A 24,181-nucleotide genomic window follows, 5' to 3' on the forward strand; every position below is an offset into this window, starting at 1 on the left:
TCACATCTATCCAAGGAAGCATGGTGGTAGTCTGCAACCCTCCCTGGATCAGCAGAGGGGGTGGAGCAGCGACCGGGACGGCTCAGAAGAGTGGGGCGATTGGCCGTGTTCAATTGGGGAGAAAAAGGGGGAACCCTCCCGCAAAAAAAAAAAAAACTAAGAGTCATAATATAAAGAGGGTAAAGGAGAACCACTTGTTTGCATTTAGAAAATTCAGAAGTGTATGAAAATATGAATGACACATGAGGGCAAGTTTGCCCGATTCGTTCATTATGCGTTTGTGGCACTATAGTGTAGGTGAGATAAAAGGTAATTTTCCCTACATTTATGACTAATTTTAATGATTTAATATGCAGTTTTATTTTGGCAGCTGGACCATTTAGACCTCCTGGCAATGTTGAGAGTCATTTTCTGGGGTTATGGGCACATTTCCTGGTTCAAGACTGTCAGCAACACAATGAGTTGTAACACCAAACAAGTGCTCAGAGACGGTTGAGTGGTTAAGACCCTCCGCCAGGGATCAAATCCCAGCATGAGCTTTCTCTCCTGTTTTTTCCTGCCTTGATATGCTCGTACTCTGAATAAGGAACAAAAATGAAACAGGGTAGAAAAAAAAGGTCAGTGGGCCTGCGCTACTGCGTGTACAGATAAAACAAACTGAATCAGCCTTTAGTTGTCAGTTCACTCCAGAAAAATACATCTTAGATAAGAGTGTTGGTTCTCGGATTTGTCACCATGGGTCTAATTTGCACATCTAGAGAGATGGTGCTCAGACTAATAATATTTACATGTGGTAACTTCGGTTTAGTGTGAATTTTCTCTTAAATCCTGTTGGCAAGTTTCCTTTAGCTTTCTGCCATTCCACCGTAGGTTATCAATCTTCCTTCAGAGTCATCATTCTTTTGTGAAGCCGCTGTTCTCAACGGCCTCATTTTCCATGCAGGTGTGTGTGTGTGTGTTTGTGTGTGTGTGTGTGTGTGTGTGTGTGTGTGTGTGGTTGATGAGTGAGACCCCGGGTTGGAACATGCAGGTGTTGCGACCCGGTCTCACAAGTTGCTGCATGCTCAGCTTGCACACAGATCTGGTTCAAAAATCAGTGAAAAGCCCAATATCAGCACGGCTTGCGTAATAAAGGCCCTGGCTTTCGTTGAATGGGTAAATAGTGGTGCTTTCACTTGGTATTCCCTTTGGTCACAGATGCATGAAGGTCATGTCGGCCCTTTGTTGCAACAGTGATTTACCTCCTACTGGCCTCCATAAAAATCTCTCCTCACCCACTTTAATGACTTTTCTGTCTCTGTCCCACCCTACCCCCCACCCCCACATGCCTGTGTCCCCGTCTTGTCTCTTATTCTCTCCTCTAAACAAACCCTCCATCTCCATCTGTCTCTTCCCTGGCCTACCCATCTGTCTTTTCCAAACCTACACTGCAGGCAAGACCCCCACTGACAGTGGGGCATCGGGGGACTATGGGGTGCCTAACCCGGGGCCAGCCTTCAAGGAAGTGTGGCAGGTGAAGGTGTGGCCCAAAGGCCTGGGCCAGGCAAAGAACATAGTTGGCATCTACCGCCTCTGCCTGACTGACAAGACGGTCAATTTCGTCAAGCTCAACTCGGATGCTGCCGCTGTGGTGCTGCAGCTGATGAATGTGCGACGCTGCGGACACTCGGAGAAATTTTTCTTCATGGAGGTTGGCCGGTCTGCAGTAACGGGGCCAGGAGAGTTCTGGATGCAGGTGAGACTGATCTCTCATCCGTTCATGGTGGGAAGTATGTTTACTGTACTGCCGATTGATGTGTGTACTGAATGCATGCCTGGACCTGTGCCATTTTCAACAAATTTGAGGGGGCGTTAACAGCAAGAGGGTTGGAATGTACCATGCATGACAAGATAAGGGCTGACTCAGAGTTAGTGAATGTTGTATGAGTTCAAAGAGAAGAACCTGAATTTGCACAAATTAAATTCTCCCTGAAAATGAAAATTTACAATTTTCAGACAAGTCAACTGTTGAATAATGGATCTGCCTTTAGGCAGGATTTGGGTTTACTGTTTCAGAAATGGTGTCATTCCTTCTCACAGGTGGATGATTTTGTGGTGGCCCAAAACATGCATGAGACCCTGTTGGATGCCATGAAGGCCCTGAGTGAGGAGTTCCGCCAGCGCAGCAAGTCCCAGTCCAACTCCGGACCAGGAGGAGGCGCCACAGCCTCCAACCCTATCAGTGTTCCCTCACGCCGCCACCACCCCAACCCACCTCCCAGCCAGGTAGGCTTCACCCGTCGGCCCCGCACAGAGCCTCCCGGAGGAGCAAACGGTGCTGGAGGGGGCAACAGTGCCAGTGCTTCACCCACCCCACGGCACAGCTTCCCAAGGTCTCGCACTGCCAGTGATGGGGGAAAGGGAGAAGAAGGAGTGGGTGGAGGCACGGCTCTCCCAGGCCCAGGCTCTAGCCCCTCCACAAATGGCTCCTGCTCCACCACCCCCATTCTCAGGTCTAAATCAGCCCGCTGTGCCTCCACCACAGCTGCTAAAACCTCCCTTGGCCTGATGCGCTCCATCTCCACCCCAACACCATCTCCAGCCCCAAGCCTCTCCTCCAGCTCTGGTCATGGTTCTGATTTTGGAGGGGTGGCAGCCTCTGCTGGTACTGGGGGGGCTGCCTCCTGTTCTTACAGTCGTGTGCCATCCCATTGCACCTCTATCTCCGGCTCTCCTAGTGACTATGGCTCCTCTGACGAGTACGGCTCCAGTCCTGGTGAGCATTCACTCGTCCCCTCACCTAGCCTGCCTGGAGGCTCTGTGGGAAGTGTAGGTGGCCAGTCTATTGGCGAGGAGGCTGCTAACTATATTCTAATGGGCCAACGTGGTTCTGGTGGTGGTGCTAGTGAAGGAAGCTCCCCATCCAGTTCCTTGCCAACCTCTGGAACCTCCTCTCAGCCCCAGACCAGGAGGGTGCTGCGTCGCTCCTCCAGCCGGGAATGTGAAGCTGAGCGAAGGCTACTGAGCAAGCGGGCCTCTCTACCTCCTATGGCCCTGGAGAGGCTGGCCCCACGCCCACGCAGAGCTGAGGAGCCACCAGAAGAAGACTCTGCCGACTATGCCATCATGTCACGCAGCACTAGCCGCGAGTCCTTCACTTCCTCCACTTCCTCTTACATACCGCGAGACTGTGTTTTGGTTGTCGGGTCAACAGGAGGAGGTGGGGTGTATCTGGATGTAGCAGGGGAGTTCAAAGGTGAAGGAGGAGGCGGCGGCAGAGCTGACATAGGGGTGGATAATGGCTACATGTCCATGCTGCCCGGAGTTACTCAGCCACTCTCATGCCCCCTCTCACACTCCATGGCTGTCTCAGTCCCCGACTCCGAGTCCAAACCGGCCGATGACTACATGGCCATGACCCCCAACAACAGTGTGTCCCCACCACAGCAGATCCATCCCCCACCAGGTTCTGATGGCTACATGATGATGTCTCCCAATAGCAGCTGCTCACCTGATCAGAGGGGCGGTCTATCTGGAGGGGCTTGGGTGGGCAGCAGCAGTGCAGATAGCAGACCTGGCAGTGACTACATGAACATGTCACCAATCAGCACTCGCTCAGCAAATGGCAGCCCCCCTCCCCCAGAGCATCCCACTCAGTCAGACCCCCACCCCCACACTCAGCAGCAGCAAGCCCCCAAGATGGTGTACTCCTACTACTCCCTGCCTCGGTCCTACAAACACAACCCCACCATAGGGCCCTTTGAAGAGGGGTCTAGCCGAGGCAGGAGACCCAATGGAAGCGGTAGCAGGGGACTAGGTGGAGGGAGGGCAGTAGGAGGGCGTCAAGAGCAACCAGCAGTGGGAGGTTCAGCGGCGGGACGCCACCTGTCGCTCTCCTCCTCCTCCTACTCCTCCAGCTCAGCCAGCAGTGAGAGCCTGGGGGAAAGCGAGGATCGAGCTACCCAAGGAATGAACACCTCAGCTGGGGGGAGTCAGTCCAAAGACGGGGGTGCATTACAGCAGAGACGGGTCTCTGGAGGTGTGTCCAAGCAGGGTAGCCATACCAGAAGCAGACCGGTAAGCCTGTTTGTGGACGTGTCCAAAGCTAACACTCTCCCGAGGGTCCGGGAGAATCCTCTCCCTCCAGAACCCAAGAGCCCAGGGGAATATGTCAGTATTGAGTTTAAGGGGGAGAAGTGCAACCAGGCTGGAATTGGCGGTGGTCGTGGTCGGGGCCTCAGACACGGCATGTCACTGCCTCACAGCTCCAGTAGCCAACAGCCACAACACAGGCCAAGTTCCTGCTTAGGGAACTTCCTACCTCTTTCCCGTAGCCCCTCTGCCCCCATCACTCCTCCGACTGCCTCTGAATATGTTAACATGGACCTAGGCCCCTCTCCGTCCCCCTCACCTCTCTCCCTCACCCCCCTTGGATTCCCCTCCTTTCACACCCCTCCCACTCCCACGACTCTAGCCCATGCCCCCAAGGTGCGGGACGAGAGCACGGCTGAGTCTAGTGAGGAAGGAGCAGAAGCGGCAGAGGCAGCTGTCCGGAAAAGTCGAGAGAGTGTTCCATCGGTGAGTGAGTCTGAGTCCCCAACTTCCTGTGGAGACTACACAGAGATGGCCTTCAGCTTGAACAACAGCACCGTCCCAAAGTCATCGTCTAGTGTCTCCCCCAAGGCCCCCTCCCCTACCAGGGCAGACCCTTCTGTTCCTGGACTGACACTGGGTCTAGACTTTCCCCTTACCAAACAGGGACCCAACCCAGACCATGGGGCTAAAGTTATCCGGGCTGACCCCCAAGGACGCAGACGACACTGCTCAGAAACATTTCTGGCATCTCCCTCTCTGCCAACATCCACCACATCTTCAACTTCATCCACCTCCACTGCCTCCCTTTTCCCAGAACATGCCCAAGCCATGGCCCGCCGCTTGGGCTTTGATGGTATGCTGTGGGGGAATGGCGCTGCAACTGACTCATCTTCTCAGTTAATCATCCCCGGGCAGCCATCTCTACCTAATGTCCCAGCTTCATCTTCAGAGCAAGGCCTCAACTACATAGACTTGGACTTGGCCAACAAAGAGAGCCCCCGTCATTCAGGTCTGGATGGGCCCTCAGGTGGCCAGATTGCCACCTCACGCCTGTTCTCAGCGCTAGGTGGGGGTTCTGGGGTCGGGGGTCAAGGGGTTGGAGGTGTTGGCTCCAGCCTCAATACATACGCCAGCATTGACTTCTACAAGTCAGAGGAGCTTCGGACACATCAGAATGGAAACAAAGAGGGCACAGGTAAGATCCCCCCACTCTGTGTTTTGTCATGGAGAAATTGTTTGACTTTTCTTCAGAACTGAGTTGTTCCCTAATTTCTTCCCATTTTCAAACCCCAAGAAATGCCCCCCCCCCCATTGTCATTGCCTTCCCCCTTCTCCCTCCTGCCCTACTTGTGTTCTGCTCCATCATGTATAAGGAATAGAATAGCCTTTAAGGTAATCCAGTGGATCTGAGCAACTCTTTCCGTCCATGCATTTATTGAAACACACCTGGCGCCGGATTAGTTAGCAGACACCAATCTGATTGGTATGACTGCCTGCGTAATTCACTGCTTGAGATACGGTTCATCTGCTCCCAAAATGTATAAGCAAATTTTCCTGTCTGTCTGGGGCACAGTTTAGCCATAAAAGCATATAAGCAGGATTTTCAACAGATGTGATTTTATGTGTTCGTATCGTCTAGACAAGTTATTGGAATTGCAACGAATATCAATACCTTAATGAATATTGGTTCTTCTCAGGCTTCCTGGGCTCCTCTGTTTGGTCTACGTATTGACTTTTTTCCCCCTAGACTACTGATGTACGAAGTGTTGATGCAGTTCACTTCACAGTTCACAGTTCAGTGGACATCATATCAGTGCTTCCTGTAGATGTTTTGACAATGTGAAGGTTTGGGGGAAAGAAAGAAAAAGGAAGAAGTGAGTTCCTAGACACAGGTTTGCTCTTGGCTTTGCCAGTTTCCCTTCCAACGCCCATCCCCTTCGCGAAATGGCTCTAGGCCTATATGAATATTTTGATAATGTATGAACCACTGACTGTGCTGTCACTGTAACTGTATTTGTCAATTCAGTTGGTACAGACTTCAAAAGATATTCAGATGAAGAGTTTTTAATTTTCCCAGCTATGGGGGTGTCAGTTTTCTAACTTGAGGGGGGGACGTCAGCTAAATGAATTATGAGAGAAGCATTGCTTGAGCTAGGCCCACCATGAGGCTTATCCTCATAGACAAACTGTCTTTGAGGTGCTGTCTGTGCTAAATTAGGTCGTTAAGAAATGGACGCCTGCAGTTTTAGTAGATAAAGCAGCATTTAAATGGAGGTGTGGATTTATACACGGCAGTAAACTGCTGAGTAGTCTTACTTAACCTTCCACAGTGGGGCTCTTGTGATGAATGCAGCCTGGCTTGCCTCGTTGTTTATGTAGAGGCGCTAGCCTCCACAGCTATGCCTTATGATTTGTACTGAAGCCTGTGTTAGCTTTAAGCCTCAGGAGATTTTGTGGTAAATGTTTCATAGCTTCTCTCCAAAGTTGGTTTCAATGAAGAATTTAGAGAAGTATTAGCAAAAATTCATCATGGGATCTCATGGTGAAGGCGAGCGTGGCTGAGCACCACACTTGGTTTTCATGGATCATGCGGACGAAAGTGGGCCATCGCCAGCGTTCGTATGTTGCATTGAGGATTTTATTGGAAAATACAGCCCGTGTTGCTACTTTTAGGTAGTATGTATTTTAAATATAAACCGTGGTGAGCCACCGCAGAGGGGCCATATGGGCTCCGGCTGAGCTCGCTATCACCAGTACGTCAGCGCGGCGGTGTGGGGGAGAATGTTACACGTTGGCTGTGAATGCTGAGATGGGGCCAGCGTTGCACTCACACAGCTCCCAAATGCCTCTGTACAGTGTTCCCCCTCCTTTCATCCCTCCATTCCGCCTCCCCCTCTTTCCTCCTCCAATAAATGATCCTTTTGTTCGACTATTTGTGCCGCGGTGGGCTGGCGGGCCTCAGCAGGGCCAAGCCAAGACTTGTGGACTTCAAGTGTTCCCTCTCACAGCCCATACGTCAGATACTTTTCTTTCTCTCTTTCATTTTTTCTCATTTTGTTTCTTCTTTTTCTGTCTCTTTGTTTCTTTTGTCTTTCTTCGTCTATTTTTTTCTCATTTCCTTTCTCATTTGCTTTCTTTCTGTCGGTCTTTGCCTTTCTTTCTCTTTTTTTGTTTGATTTGCACCTTCACACTTGTTCAAAATTCTCGTTTTTTATTTTTAATTTTTTTCAAATTCCCTGTTCCCCCTTCCCCTTCCCTCCTCTCCCTCGTTTTCAGCATGTCGGCTCTCTGTGCCCCCTTCTCCCCCCTCTCAATGCACATTGTGTCTCAATCCATCGCTGCATGAAATGACAGAAAGTTTAAAAATAGATTTTAGTAGGGCACCGAGAAGTCTCCTCCTTGCTGTGTGCAGGAGAGCAGAGCAAGAGAGAGAGAGAGAGAGAGAGAGAGAGAGAGAGAGAGAGAGAGAGAGAGAGAGAGAGAGAGAGAGAGAGAGAAACAGACCGAAACACACACAAGAAAAGAGAAAGTGGCGCTCGCCAACCAATCCATCGGTTACCATAAACACAAAACGGTCCCGAGAAGCAATTAATTATCTTGTCTGTGTTGACTTGTGATCCTCGGTAATTGTAGGGGTTTTTCCTCTGGCAGGCACCGGCTTGTGTCGGACCGGTGAATGTATGCCTGTGTGTCGATCCCAGGGGTGCCCGAACCGCTTTGGCATCGATGGCCCAGGGGCTAAAATTCAACATCGGCAGTGGGCGGCGGTCCAAGAACAATCCTGTTGGAAGTTGATTGTGCTGCATGTAAAAATAGCCTCTCGGATTTTACACTCCCGCAAATATATATATAAAAAAATGGGCTTATTTTTTGACAAAATAATTCCTGAGTGAAATTGTTTATTTTGAAATTAAGACGGAGTCCATCATTTTGAGAAAAAAAAGATCCCATCTACTTTGTTCCGACTGTTGCTGCAGACATTTGGAGGCCACATGTGAATTACTGAATTCAGGGTGGGTGGGTGTGTGTGTGTGTGTGTGTGTGTGTGTGTGTGTGTGTGTGTGTGTGTGTGTGTGTGTGTGTGTGTGTGTGTGTGTGCGTGCGCCTTATGTCTGTATGTCAGTGCATCTGCATTTTACCAGAGCTTAGATATGCCAAATAGGTTTAGATAGTAATATGTGTATTAAACAAATAACCCACATGCTTGTATGTGTCTGTGTGTGTTCTCGCTTGAGCATCTTGCCTGTGTGTGCTTCCATGTGTGCGTGCAACTGTGTTTACAAAATGTGTGTGTGTGTGTGTTCAGTGGTTCCAACATAGAGGAGTGTTTTGACCTTCAACCAGGACAGCGTGTATTAGTTTATGAAGTCGAGCGGTTTCCAGCAGAAAATGTTGACTCCAATTAAATCAGCCGCCACTCCCACCTACTCCTCCAGGAAAACCATGTGAGAGAATTGTATTACGCGCATTTCCAGCTCTCCCCTCGCCAGCCCATTATTCCATTTCTTTGCCATCTGGAAGAGTACGTGTATTCCAGTCTCTTACATGTGTCTCGGTCTTCGGCGAGACCCGCCACTCGGGAGCAGGAAGTCATAAAATGGCGATAGGTTAGTGTTTCCGTTGCCATGCAGAAAAATAAGCTCTATTTATATCCCAGATGTAAAGTTGAGTTTTTTTCTCCCCAATTGTATCCAGCCAATTACCTCGAGCCGTCCCGGTCGCTGCTCCACCCCCTCTGCCGATCCGGGGAGGGCTGCAGACTACCACATGCCTCCTCCGATACACGTGGACTCACCAGCCGCTTCTTTTCACCTGACGTTGAGTTTCACCAGGGGGACGTAGCACGTTGACGGATCACGCTATTCCCCCCAGTGCCCCCTCCCCGCTGAACAGGCACCCCGACCAACCAGAGGAGGTGCTAGTGCAGCGACACACCCACATCCGACTTCCCACCCGCAAACACGGCCAATTGTATCTGTAGGGATGGGTAACTCGGGGATTTGAACTGGCGATCCCTGTGTTGGCAGGCAACGGAATAGACTGCAACGCCACCCGGATGCCCCTATAAACTTGAGATTTGAACACGCGGTAAAAAAAAATAAATCTATCACTTGTCACATATTAAGGGTGAAAGGTCATAAAGCATCGTTGGCGACCAGATTCAGCATGCAGGTGTTGACTTTTCAAACCTTGTGTACGTTTTCCTTCCCGTAAATCTCAGTCGTATACATTCAGTGACCAACACTGTGCTGATGTTGACACAGACGCACACGGCGCTATTTACATCTGTTTGTTTTAAGCTAATTAAAAAAAAAACACACACACACGCAGCACTGTCCAACTGGACGGGTCTCTCAGATTGCGAGTTGTTTGTGCACCGTCGCCTAACCTTAACCACACATACGTGCTAGTAGGTAAACCTAGGGCAGCATCTGCAAATAATCCGTAGTGTTTGTATTTACCCACTGGGGGCACAAAGCGCACAGCGCGGGCATTTCACATATAGTGTCCGCCAGGTGAGTTGTCAGTCACAGAAAAGGACATCGAGATGACAAAACACTGAACGGTCCAATACCCTCTTGGCACTCGTTGCTCGTGACAAACTGCAGCCCACGTGGGACTTAAACGAAGTTATAACAAACAGGAAATGTCCCTTTAAATTACCCCCAGGGGCTCATTTTGGAGCGTTGGGTTCTAATTGTAACGCCAGACGGTTCTCTTTGCCCACTCGAGAGCCACGGTTGGCGTGTTGTCACCTTCTCAGAGAACCGTGTCACGCTCGGCGTGCTCGTAAGAGGCAAACACACTTAAAATCAGACACGGGCACATCTTGGAGCTCACACACACACACACACACACACACACTCACAGACTGCTAACTGTATAGTTAAGCTGAGCCGCTGAAGTGAAGTGATGTGAAATCCACCCCCGTCCCCTCCCCGTCTGTCCGTCTGGGTGGAAGAATGGCTCTCCTTGTTGCCGGTTGTTAGATTTGGAAGACAGAAGGTAGACACACTGTAGGCAAGTCGAGGGCTGTCACCTCTTTGTGTTTCTCCGTCAATGAGAGCTCTTGTCTGAGGAGGCACTGACTGTATTCATTTGCAGAGGACGGCAGTGTGGGGGGAAAAGCAATTTTATGCCGCAGGTTCTTCAGTTAATTTAAGTATTTAATTAGTCAGTGAGTCAATTAGCCGGTGCCTAAAATGACTAGACGATTAGTCACACAAGTGTTTTCGTCAGTTCGACACAACCCCCATCTTGTGTTACGCACAATGCACGATACATTCCACACTGAAAGATAATGACACATACATTCTCTCTCTCTCTCTCTCTCTCTCTCTCTCTTACACACACACACACACACACACACACACACACACACGCTGTGTCCTAAGTGTCAACCCTCTACTGGGGTTCGTGGCCTGTCCACATGGTCGCGTTCTACATAACGCTCGGGTTGTTACCCGAACATAGCGGCCGCCTGGATGACCCTACATGACCTCAAATGCCCTCCTCTGCATGAGTCAGAGACGGTTTCTGCATTGCTAGAGTGTGTGTCTACACCCATCCATCCATCCATCCATTATCCAAATCGCTTATCCTGCTCTCAGGGTCATGGGGATGCTGGAGCCTATCCCAGCAGTCATTGGGCGGCAGGCGGGGAGACACCCTAGATAGGCCACCAGGCCATCACAGAGCGCACACACGCACATGTTCACAGCTAGGGAAAATTTTGTATGGCCGACTCACCTGACCTACATGTCTTTGGACTGTGGGGGGAAACCGGAGCCCCCGGAGGAAACCCTCGCAGACACGGGGAGAACATACAAACTCCACACAGAGGACGACCTGGGATGACCCACCAAGTTTGGACTATCCCAGGGCTCGAACCCAGGACCTTCTTACTCTGAGACAACCGCTCTAACCACGGCGCCACCGTGCCGCCCGTGTCTACACCCATGATACCCAATTACGTGCCATAGAGTGTAATGAGTATGCATGTTTTCATCCCAACCCAACACTGCACCAGCTGATTTCACTGTTGGCTCGGAAAGAAGACCCACATACACACACATGGCCTCATGTGACTGAGTATCTCTGGCTTACACACCCATTTGTTTATCTGTTATGATTTGTTTGTTTTTTTTACCTCTTCCCCTCATCTTTTGAAGTGCTGGATGCCGGTGCTGTGCAGGCCTGCTGAGTAAGACTCTGCCAGGACACTTTCGCTATCGCTGTGTTTCCGTCAGCGTGTTCGCTTTCATGCAACGCTGTCACAAATAAGAAGCCATGAATGGGGATGGCGAAAGGTGACAAAGGTCCTAAGTTTTTATGCTTGCCCGAGGTGGAAAGGTTAGCGCGTCGATAACGAGAAAATCCAATAACGGGTGACGGGGAGCAGAATTTTTGAATAAATAGAGTAGTAGCCATTGTTGTAGTCATTACAATACTGTCTATTGTATCTGATGGTCTTTGTCTGTGGACGGTGCCGGATACGACCAGGTGCTGCGGGCTGAACTTATCTTGCTATCTCCTCCGGTGTCGAGTAACTTTTGAGAACCCTGCGTTGCTCTTCCTTTGCACGTGTACGTAGATAACGACAAAACAGGTCGACTGACATTTTTTGGACCGAGCGTAGACACACACAAAGTTGAACCAAAACACAGACTTGGAGCTGCAGCACAAATCCCAGGATGGTGCTTGGCTTTTGGATTCCCAGGCACTCTCGTAGTATAATTAGGGTTGTGAACTGGCACGTCGCCTTGAGACAGACAAGAAGAGAGAAAAAAAAGAGCAAGTAAACATAAACAGGTGATTATTGCAAAGCCAAATCTAGTTGAGTCTCGTATATTTAGGTTTGACCTGGTTTCAGAACTTTGCTCAGAGGCACTTAAGCAGTAATGACCGAGCCAATTTGTGGTTCTTTGATATCATTGGCTCTGCTGGTGTCACGGTTTTCAGCCCGGCAATGTTATTTCATCCCACGTAGCCCCGCTAAGAACAAAATGTCTCTTTCAATAGCAACCAAACGAAGACGCCAGCCGCAGTACATCAAGTTACAGACAAAAAAACAGTTAAAAAAAAAAACTTAAATGATTTTAACATCTAGTCATCCTGTCTGACCTCCCATTCCAACTTTCAAACTCTGCAGGCATATGGAAAATGACCATTAACCAACTGTACTACTTGAACCTGGACAGAATTTATGAGATTAGACAGGACCGAAAGATGGATTTGGTCCCTTTAGACCCAATCAGGTTGATATTAGCGAGATGAACTAGATTTTGCCCTGCACTACAAATCCCAGTCCCAGGATTGCTTACACAGGGCCTGGGAAATCGGGACGGGAAGTGAAGCTGAACTTCATCCGCAGCACATTTCCAGTCCGCTCGCACCCCGACGACTGCAGGGAGTGTGCGTTCGCCGCGCGGCACAATGCTGCACCTGGACCTTACGCAATCCATATTGAATTAGGAAATTTGGGTGTGTCCTTATTACCAAATCAACTGGGATGCGAAACCCTAATTATAGCGCCGCACACCAGATTTGCACCCGGCGGGGGGAAAGACCCGTGGTAACCCTGCAGCGTGAAGCCACAAAATCTCACATTCCCGTGTTTGTTGTTTTTGTTTTTCTCCAGACATTCTGATCCGCTTCCTTGAATAACATCCCGTAGTAGCGGAGATCAGCCTGCAGAGCCCCCAAGGCCTCCTCACAGACATGTTTCTTTGTTTTTTTTGTTTTTGTTGCAGTCGAGGACGTCTGATTCCAGAAAGTCCCCTTAGCTTTGTTTGGGCACTCTGCTATGGGAGGCGCTGCTGTGCGTGGGGGACAAGCCTCAAATGTTTGGGTTTTTTTGGGGGGGGGGGGTTGAAGGTTGTGTGTACTGCTGTGTGTCCAACTCCACACACACACATACACACACACACGTTTGAGGCCGTGCATTTAAAAGGTGGGAAGTTTCTCCTTGCTTGTCACCCCCCCCCACCCCCCTACCCTCTTTCCCGGGTGCCATTCCATTCGATGAGGTCATCTCTGCACGCCATGGCCAACTGCGACGGGATTATCTTGCTACAAACCCCCCCCCACCCCACCCCCAACCCCCCGTCTGTGACCAAAGTGGTGAATCCAGCAGCTTTTGGTGCATTCCATGTCCAATAACCCCCCCCCCATCACACACACACACGTGTACGCACGCACACGCAGCCCTCGCTCGCTCTGCTGAATACAGACAGGGTGACGTGGCCTCGGCCGGCCACGATTTGCAGTTTAGCCCTCAGCGTTTGGAGAACAATATGTTTTACATTTCTCTAGAACTAATTCCCATTACATGCGGAGCGAGCGGCGAACACCGCATGCTGCTCGCTGAGGAGAGGAGAGCATTTTTTTCTGCTCTTTCTGCAACGGTGCTGCGGAGAGCTTTCCACGGGGAAGTGTGTGTGCGTGTGTGCGATTGTCAGTATATCTGTGCAACTGTGTGTGTGTGTGTGAGGCTGGAAAGAGTTGTATCTCTGTCGTAAGAAGTTGGCCCGTAGTCGTTTTTCGAAGCATCAGTGGATTGACGTTCACAGGTGTGAGAGTGTGCGTTGCGTCAGTAGTTGCCCCCCCCCCCCCCCCCGGGGGTATTCTCTGGCACAGACCTACCTGCCATTGTCTGCAGGGACAGGGGGAGGAAACGGGAGGGATTTGGATCTGTAAAATTAATAAAGACCCCTAATCCCTGCCTGACGTTTTCGTGCACTTGTGTATGTGGCCGCCTTTTGCCCACGTCACACGGAAAAGCGTCGCTCCCTGGACACTCCTTGCAGAACAGCGCGGCCTGCAAACCCCATCTCCATCCGGCGCCCGCCCGGCGGCGAGCGGGTCAGTGGGCGAGCCGAGCCGCGCTGCCCTCCGGCTGAACCATGCAGCAGATTCTGTACTCTTCCATTGCTCGCCTCCTTTCTTCCGCCCCCTGTCTTGTAATATCGCAGCGTGTTGTTGAATGGGAACCTTTCCTTTATGCGTTTGCAGTTGTGTGTATGTGTCCTATTTGCCGTCGCCGTCGCCCTGTTTGTTATCGCTATTGCTGTTTGCTTCTTTCGGCCGGTCTTAAAAAGGCCCTTTTCTGCGGTCGCTGTTGACAGTCAAACATTGACTGTGGACACGCCGAGCGGGCAAGAGAATGGGGGATCACGCTTGTCATGGTTACAGTATAGAGGGAGGAGGAGATGGAGTGGAGGTGATGGAGGAGAACGACGATGAACACATGAAGGAGAGAAAGTGAGGGGGAGAGAGAGAGATTTGGTGTTTGGGAACTGGAGTTAATGAGTCTCGGGTTTGTTGCCGTCCAAGACACAAAAGCAGTGAGCCACCATCTGTACCTATTTGCTGTCCTCTCTGCCGCGCTCTCACGCTCGCTCCCTCGTTCGATTCCTTCCCTTTTGCCCCCAGTTGTACCCAGCCCACTCTCCCCCACTTTTCCGAGCCGTCCCGGTCGCTGCTCCACCCCCTTTGCCGATCCGGGGAGGGCTGCGGACTACCACATGCCTCCTCCCATACATGTGGAGTCACCAGCCGCTTCTATTCACCTGACAGTGAGGAGTTTCACCAGCGGGGAGGATCACGCTATTCCCCCACAGTTCCCCCCTCCCCCCTGAACAGGTGCCCCGACCGACCAGAGGAGGCGCTAGTGCAGCGACCAGGACACATACCCACATCCGGCTTCCCACCCGCAGACACGGCCAGTTGTGTCTGTAGGGACGCCCGACCAAGCCGGAGGTAACATGGGGATTCGAACTGGCGATCCCCGTGTTGGTAGGCAACGGAATAGACCGCTATGCCACCCGGACGCCCCAGGTCCTTTTTTCTATATCTTTCTGTCTCGCTGTCTTTTCCGTCAAGCATTCAAGCATTAATTTTTCTTTCACTCTACTATCTTATCTTGTCTGTCTTTCCATCACTTCCTGTGTGTGTGTGTGTGTGTGTGTGTGTGTGTGTGTGTGTGTGTGTGTGTGCGCGTGCTTCTCTCCCTCCCACCATGATGTAGTTGTTTTGGCTTTTATTTGTTTTGTTTTTTCCACTGCCTCATGTTATTTTCTTCTTATCCAGGCTATACTATCTCTCTAAGTAGGACACAAACATACACACACACTTGGCCTTCCTGTTTGTTGTGATCTTGCCGATAATGGTGCGACACTGCAGCGCCGTGTTGTGTGTTTGTGTGTGTGTGTGCGCGTGTGTGTATCTGCGAGCGGGAGACCCTGCTGGTGTGTGACGGAGAAGGCCGGCGCGACACCGGCCGACCGGCGTGGCTTCATTCTTGTTCTCGTGAGTCAAAACCTGTAAGCCGAGAGGGGGCGGGGGGGGGGGGGGGGAGTGAAAGAGATGGAGAGATCAGCGGATGTGTAAAGGAACCGAGCATGTGTGCGTCTTTGTAAGAGTACAAAAGAGAAATATGGCAAGTGTGTGTGTGTGTGTGTGTGTGTGTGTGTGTGTGTGTGTGTGTACACAGTGATTCCAGACACCCGATGGGTGTCAGATCTTGTGTCCAGACTCTAATCTAATAGACACACCCATTCTTTACCAAACAAGTATCCCCTATACATCTGCACACACACACACACACACACACACACACACACACACACACACACACACACACACACACACACACACACACACACACACACATCACAAAGTCCTTATCGCATTGTTATATTCAAACAAAGAACCAAACACATTCACCTCAGATATACACACTTCAGGGCGTCCGGGTAGCATGGCAGTCTATTCCATGGCCTACCAACATGGGGCTCGCCGGTTCGAGCCCCCGTGTTACCTCCGGCTTGGTCGGGCGTCCCTACAGACACAATTGGCCGTGTCTGCAGGTGGGAAACCGGATGTGGGTATGTGTCCTGGTCGGCTGCACTAGTGCCTCCTCTGGTCGGTCGGGGCGCCTGTTCGGGGGGGAGGGGGAACTGGGGGGAATAGCGTAATCCTCCCACATGCTACATCCCCCTGGTGAAACTCCTCACTGTCGGGTGAAAAGAAGCGGCTGGCGACTCCACATGTATCGGAGGAGGCATGTGGTAGTCTGCAGCCCTCCCCCGGATCCGCAGAGGGGTTGGAGCAGCGACCGGGACAGCTCGGAAGAGTGGGGTAATTAGCCAAGTACAATTGGGAGGAAAGGGGGGGGGGGCGCGCTTGCAGGATTGTGCTCCTTTTCAACGCCAGCTCGATTCACCAACATGAATTTACACACAGTGACACCTGGCAATTCAGCATACATACCATTTGTGTGTGTGTGTGTGTGTGTGTGTGTGTGTGTGTGTGTGTGTGTGTGTGTGTGTGTGCATGTATGTTTTGGGGTGGGGTGGGGTAGGGGGTGATTTGCTCAATGGCAGCTTAGCAGAAGAGCAGAAGTTCATGTGCAGTCCCGGCTTGGCGTGCTGGTCAGCCAAGTGAAGGGTAATTATGTAGTGCGACCTCGGCTAATGGCTCCGAAGGCTCGCCGTGTTTTGACTGACTGCCGCCTTATTCACATGCATTCGGCATAGCGAGCCGCGGGGGAACCAATTGTGCTGGCAAGTCCGGCAGTCCGAGAGGCGCCGCTCAACCGACTACGGCCGGGTATGTTGCGTGCGTTTGTGTGTGAGCGCGCATATCCGAGTGTACTTGGTGCCAAGAGCGTATCACGATGGGACGTGATTGACAGAATAGTGTGTGGGCACCCTGCCGGCGTGCATATGTCTGTATATTAACAGTGGCCATCAGCCTCCGCTTACAACATCACAGCTACTTAGCGTTTTTTCTCTCTGGGTAAATAGTTTATTTCTTCATTGACCACTTTATTGGTTATGACGCCGCATGAGACTTCATACCGTTTCTCTGTGCAGGAGTCCTGGGCAATAAGCCAGCCTCTGTTGCCATTACCCCAATTCACAGGGCAGTATTTAAGTAGAATGCCACTGTTTTGCAGTTACATGTTTTGTTAGTATAATGTTACACACCATGTGTGTTTGTCACCATTGCAGGGTCATATTTGTGTAATGTGAAAGGTGCATATAGTGTATGTAGTTTATACAGCCATTTATTTATTTATCTATCTATCTATTTATTTATATATTTATTTGCCTTTTTCTCCCCAATTGTGCTTGGCTAATTACCCCACTCTTCCGAGCCGTCCCGGTCCCTGCTCCACCCCCTCTGCCGATCCGGGGGAGGGCTGCAGACTACCACGTGCCTCCTCCGATACATGTGGAGTCGCCAGCCGCTTCTTTTCTCCTGACGGTGAGGAGTTTCACCGGGGGGACGTAGCGCATGGGATGATCACGCTATTCCCCCCCCCCCCCCAGTTCCCCCTCTCCCCCGGAACAGGCACTGACCAGAGGAGGCGCTAGTGCTGCGACCAGGACACACATTCACATCCGACTTCCCACCCGCAGACACAGCCAATTGTGTCTCTGGGGACACCCGACCAAGCCGGAGGTAACACGGGGATTCGAACCGGCGATCCCCGTGTTGGTAGGCAACGGATTAGACTGCTACGCTACCGTGGGATGTGTGTGCAAGAAAACAACAACAGCTTTGGATTGGAAGCATAAAACGCCGGATAAGAGCACACACACTTGCTCTCAGATACACACACGCGTGCATACAGTCTATAGGTTAGGCAATCACAAATCTGTGTCAACTACAGATGGATGGACAGAGTAGCCTGGGGTATGGGGAAACACAAGTCAGGGCGCGTACACACACACACACACACACACGTTGGTGGCTGTGTTGCTCTGGATAGGAATGGTTCAGACAGGTTTCCAGCCAATTACATTGCAGGAAGCAAGGATCAGCTGAAAGCCTCTCACCTACCTAATGGCCAAAGTGACCTTCACTGACCTGACCTGGCACAAGTTTACCGAGGCTACTACAGACACGCACACACACACACACACACACACACACACACACACACACACACACACACACACACACACACACACTACCTTTCTTTCTCTCTAACTTCCTGTGTCACTCACTTCTGCACAAAGCCGCGTTGGCCTGCGACACAGCCTCACTTTCTCCCAGTCTCCCTCTTTCTTCGGCTTCTCTTCCTGTCTTTTCTCTGTTTCCTTAGTTATTCCAGCGCCCTTTGTGTTTGCCCCCCCCCCCCACAAGACTCTCCCTTCCCTCTCATAATCATGTTCCACGGATTAAGGAGCTTTCAGCCGGCTGTGTGAGCCGTGTTTGTGTACAAGGTGTTTTCTTGCTTGTGTACGAGTGAGTTTGTGTGTGTGTGTGTGTGTGTGTGTGTGTGTGTGTGTGTGTGAACCCTGCGGAGCCGACGAGCGCCGGGGTCCGTCCGTCTGAGCCATTCCAGTTCCAGGCGGCGGGCGACTACGATTTAGCCTCCGCTTTTAAGGCTGATGGATTTTATTCTTAAAAGGGGACGTTTAGATGACACGAGGTGAAATAAATGCTGGACCAGTAGCTGCGTGTGCGCATCTCTCTGGGAACGTGTGGGTATTTCTGTGCTTTCCGTACTTTGTGTGTGTGTGTGTGTGTGTGTGTGTGTGTGTGTGTGTGTGTGTGTTTCTGGTCCTGAGCCAGCACCTTGCTTGTGTGTGTTCCCAGGCTACAGAGCCCTGATTGTACGTTGTGGAATGGGATGTATGCAGCGGGTCTGGCGAGCTCCGGGCCCAGCCTAAAGATCCAGCCACCCGCCCACCGGCCCAGCGGGGTTACTGGGTGCACGGGAGGGGCGGTGAGAGGGAGGGGAGGGGCCGTTTCCCCTTCTTTTCAAAATTCTCACACACCTCCTTTCCCGCCCCCCCGAGTCTCCTTTTTCCAGGAGAAACTTCTAAGCTCTCCTTTTTTTTCCCGATTTCAGGCTTTGCTTCTTTCGTCCCCCCCCCCCACCCTGTTGTTGTTGTTGTTCAGAGTTGCTCTCCTTGTTGCTCTGACACCGCGTTCGTTTCTGTTTCTGTCTCTCTGTCCAAACACACACACACACACACACACACTCACACACACACACACACCCCTTTTGTCATAGTTGTTTGTTCCCCATTGAGTAACCCATTTCAACACTTATGGTTCTCCTTTGCTCTAATATGGTGTGTGTGTGTGTGTGTGTGTGTGTGTGTGTGTGTGTGTGTGTGTGTGTGTGTGTGTGTGTGTGCGTGTGTGTGTGTGCAAATGCTAATGGGTGCATGTGATTGTGTATTTGTATATGAATATGAATGTGTTTGTGTGCATGCCTACCGTGTATGTGTGTGCGTGTGTGCGTGTGCATGTGCATGTGTGTGTGTGTGTAAATGGATTCAGGGCCATTGCATCGCTCAACTGCTCCTCTCTAACTGGGTTTGTCTGTAAAGAGATTAGCACCGGTGGGCGTTGGAGAGCACTAAGCTGATTACCGTCTACTAATGAGCCGCTTCTCACATGGAGAACATTTATGTGTGTGTGTGTGTGTGTGTGTGTGTGTGTCTGTCTGTCTGTCAGTACATGGCTGTCGATATGTGGGTTTACATATGTGTGTGTGTTTTCCGGTCCTGTGCTTAACTGTGCGGCGGCGGACGAGGATCAGATGAGGGTCGGTGCAGGAGGGTCGGCCTCAGCGGGACGAGGGGAAGTTCAGAGCTGATTTCGGAGTCGGCCCCATTTGCTCCCGGCGAGAACGGCGAGGGAATCCACTTAACGGGAACGCAGACGGGGTTAAGTTATTCTCACAACAGCCCGACGCAAAATCTCCTCGTCCCTTTTTTAAGCCGAGCGCTCTTCCCGGGGGCGAAGCGCTCGGCTATCGGGTCACAGCAATAATGAGGCTGAGATGGGGCGGGCTTTTACATGATCTCCACGCAAGGCCGCTGTTGGTCCCTCTAAACGCAGCTCTTTTCTATGTTTTGTTTTTAAAGTGAGTTTAGTCGGTGTTTAGTTCAGAGTTTAGTCAGAACGGATGAGATCGTGGATACAAGCGGCTGAACTGAGTTTCCTCCGTAGGGTGTCTGGGCTCTCAGCCTTAGAGACAGGGTGAGGAGCTCGGACATCCGGAGGGAGCTCGGAGTAGAGCCGCTGCTCCTTCGCGTCGAAAGGAGCCAGTTGAGGTGGTTCAGGCATCTGATTAGGATGCCTCCTGGGCGCCTTCCTTTGGAGGTTTTCCGGGCTCGTCCAACTAGGAGGAGACCCCGGGGTAGACCCAGAACTCGCTGGAGTGACTACATGTCCAATCTGGCCTGGGAACGCCTTGGGATCCCCCAGGAGCAGCTGGAGGGCGTTGCTGGGGAGAGGGGCGCCTGGAGTGCCCTACTTAGCTTGCTGCCACCGCGACCCGACCCCAAGGAAGCGGCTGATGATGACATGAGATGAATTTAGTCAGTGTTCATTGACAGACGTTCACATGTGAAGATTGGTGCCTCTGCGGCCTGTTATGAGGCGAAGGTCAAACAGGCTCTTGAGGTTCGAGGGGGGAGTAGTCTTGCAACCGTGCAAGTCTGCTTGAAAAACAGGAGACGCTGCAAAGGGAAATTGTACGAAAACGAAGAAAACGGTCGCTTGCTCCCCCGCACAAAGAGGACGGCAGATTTTGAAACGGAGTGGCACAACATGGAAAACAGAGAACTGAGAAGTCACGGGACCCAAAGGAACTAGCCAGCTTTCAACATTGTGCCGATTGCCCAACATTTTCCCCGTCTCCAACCGGTGCAGAGTGCAAGCTACACAAAAACCCAGCAAGGTTGCACTCTCGCATATGGCCTTGTTAGACAGATAGATGGATGGATGGATGGATGGATGGATGGATGGATGGATGGATGGATAGATAGAGTCTAGATTTCTGTATTGTTCTATTGAGGAAATTTGTTCCCACAGCATGACATCATAAAACAAGTTTACCTTCATACAAACTGACATATACATATCCCTCTATACATTAAGTGACGTAAAGTCGGGTGTCCGGGTAGCGCAGTGGTCTATTCCGTTGACTACTAACATGGGGATCGCTGGTTCGAATCCCTGCGTTATCTCCGACTTGGTCGGGCATCCCTACGGACACAATTGGCCGTGTCTGCAGGTGGGAAGCCGGATGTAGGTATGTGTCCTGGTCGCTGCACTAGCGCCTCCTCTGGTCGGTCGGGGCGCCTGTTCGGGGGGGGGGAGGGGGAACTGGGGGGAATAGCGTGATCCTCCCACGCGCTACGTCCCCCTGGTGAAACTCCTCACTGTCAGGTGAAGAGAAGCGGCCGGCGACTCCACATATATCGGAGGAGGCATGTGGTAGTCTGCAGCCCCCCCCCCCCGGATCGGCAGAGGGGGTGGAGCAGAGACCAGGACGGCTCGGAAGAGTGGGGTAATTGGCCGGGTCCAATTTGGGGTGAAAAACGGGGGGGGGGAAATCCCCCCCAAAAAATCATCTGAAGTCTAAAAATGGAAAACTCTATAAATTCAAGACCTTAAAAGCTCCCATACAGAAATTAAATGTTACGTCTGAATTTTAAATATGGTTCCAGAGATCTCAAAATTGTCCGTTTTTCTCCACGCACAACTATTTTATTTTTTTTTCTCGATTGGAACTTCTCTGTGTGGACGCAATCGTTGTTTTCTCTTTTGCTTTCCTACTTTCTTTTCTTTTTTTTCCTCTTTGGGCAAATTTGGCAGGGAACGGCGTCTCGCATTTCAGTTTCGCTGGCATTAAAACGCCAGTTGTCGAAGAACCCAGTTGTCATCCTGCCGGAAGGCCCTCCTAAACCGTCCACTTACATTTAATATGATCCTTAAGCCAGATTGTCTGCAGACGGAGAATCTGATTTTATCTCAAAGGAGCCGTCTTGTTTTCAAACATGGACACCAGCGAAAGACCACCAGCACATGTACATGCACGCACACACACACACGCACGCACGCACGCACGCACACACACACACACACAGCCTCTGGCAAGCCTATGTAAACCCCTAGCCGCCCTCGTCCTGAATCTACATATACAACACACATTCGGGTGGCGTGGCTGTCTATTCTGTTGCCTACCAACACGGGGATCGCTGGTTCGAACCCCGTTACCTCCGGCTTGGTGGGGCGTCCCTACAGACACAATCGGCCGTGTCTGCGGGTGGGAAGCCTGATGTGGGTATGTGGTTGGTCGGGGCGCCTGTTCGGGGGGGACTGGGGCGGAATAGCGTGATCCTCCCACGCGCTACCTCCCCCTGGCGAAACTCCTCAACTGTCAGATGAAAAGAAGCGGCTGGCGACTCCACATGTATCGGGGGAGGCATGTGGTGGTCTGCAGCCCTCCCCCGGATCGGCGGGGGGGGGGGGTGGAGCAGCGACTGGGACGGCTCGGAAGAGTGGGGTAATTGGCTGGGTACAACTGGGGAGGAAAAGAGGGGAAATAAGCCACACAAAAAAAAATCTTATCGTTGAAGACTGTGCTAGATAGAGCGAGAGAGAGAAAGAGAGAGACAAACTGACGGGCAGACAGACAGATGGGCAGGCAGGCAGGCAGGCAGACAGACAGACAGACAGACGGGCAGACAGACAGACAGACAGACAGACAGACAGACAGACAGATGGGCAGGCAGAGAAGAACAAACAGTCCCTCAGCCAGCCTTATGTAACCTGTCAGTATAGACGGAATGAACAAGGACATACTATGTTTACTCATCATGGCCATTATTGACCTGAGAATGGTCGTTAACCTTCAGAGGACCGCCAATGAGTTCACATCGTCATCTCTGCAGAAGCGTCAACGCCTCAACCCCCCCCCCCCCACACACACACACACACATATACACACATTTGAGTCCGTTTCTTGCTGGGACATTAGCGGTTATATTGCGGAAATTGGCGCTTGTGACGCGGGACGTGGGAGACATGGCGGGGTGTCACATGTGGGCTCTCTGACTGGATGCACTGTTTCCTTTACATTGGCGCGAGCTGCCCCCGGGCAAACCCGCCATCTTGGAAAACGGGAAGGCAATTAAAAGCCTTCGTCTGGTGCTCGGGGCATTAGCAGCCGAGATGTGCGGTTAACGTTGCGCCGCTGTGGTGCCGATATCTGTTGTGTCAGCGTCTAAATATCCGCCCGTCATACCGTCACTTCTGCAGCGGGGTTGAACCCGAGTCTCTGTTCCCACTCCTTGTCATTTCTAATACCACTCTGCAGCAGTTTATGAGGGTGTGTCTGTACACATGCTGTGCACATGGTCGTTGCCTGCATGTAAACACACTTGGTGTTCTCAGGGTGTGTGTTGGTGTTGGTTCTGAGGCTTGACTCAGGACGCCGACGCGCCGCTGACGACGCATGCCGCCGGCTGCGTGCACATGTGTCAAAAGCATGTGCTTGCGTGTTCATCCCATGTGCCGCCCGACGGCTTGGTGCTCCCATCTTCTCCCCGCCCGCCTCCGTCCATTAGAAATGTACTTCTGTCCTCCCACTCATGTCCGTGTTGGGGCCATCTCTTGAGTTGGCAATCACCCCCTCCCCTCCTCCCCATCTCCTACCCTTAACACAATGTTCTCGGCTGTCGCGGCGGCAGCACCTTAATCAAGGCTCTGAAAGCCTGGAATAACCGCAGAGGAGGCAAACAGGAGCACGCGGCGCTCCCACACGCTCATTAGTGCAACCTGGAAAAGGACGAATGAGAGGAAATTGCACCTTGAAGAGATGGTGGTGGTGGTGGTGGTGGGGGGGATGGTGAGGGAGCGAGAGAAGGATCGGCGACGGATGCTGTAGAAGGTGGCATGTGCTCGCCCCGCTCTCTCTCTCCCTCACTCACTGTCCCCTCTTTATTGTTGTTTTTCATTAGTCATTAATGACTATGTTTATATTCATCACCAGCTTCTTAATGTACCTGGCTAGAACATACGTGTGTGTGTGTGTGTGTGTGTGTGTGTATACACATGCCCGTGTGCACAAATGATTGATTCTATTTCCGGGGGTGGCGAGGACGGACGTCATGGCGGCCGCTGGCACCGCTGCATGTGTAGAAGCACAGCGGTCACATCATGTTCCTCTCCTCGGTGAGGTCATTTGTAAACTGTGGGGAGAAACATTTCTTTTTTGGAGAAACGGCAGAATCTGAATATGAATCATCGACAGCCAACCAAAACAACACATGGCCACTCAAACACA

General features: G+C 51.4%; 1 protein-coding gene across 1 annotated transcript in view; it reads left to right on the top strand.

Annotated features, from left to right (window-relative positions):
* si:ch73-335l21.1 (insulin receptor substrate 1-B) overlaps positions 1 to 24,181 on the top strand; it is a 58,252-nt gene that overhangs the window by 16,155 nt on the left and 17,916 nt on the right. Inside the window, exons 2-3 of the mRNA XM_056300577.1 lie at positions 1,434 to 1,735; positions 2,080 to 5,269. Coding sequence (XP_056156552.1) covers positions 1,434 to 1,735; positions 2,080 to 5,269 — 3,492 coding nt within the window. The remainder of the gene's footprint in view (positions 1 to 1,433; positions 1,736 to 2,079; positions 5,270 to 24,181) is intronic.

The sequence above is a fragment of the Lampris incognitus genome, chromosome 20 (genome assembly GCF_029633865.1).
Source record: "Lampris incognitus isolate fLamInc1 chromosome 20, fLamInc1.hap2, whole genome shotgun sequence".
NCBI classification, from domain to species: Eukaryota; Metazoa; Chordata; class Actinopteri; order Lampriformes; family Lampridae; genus Lampris; species Lampris incognitus.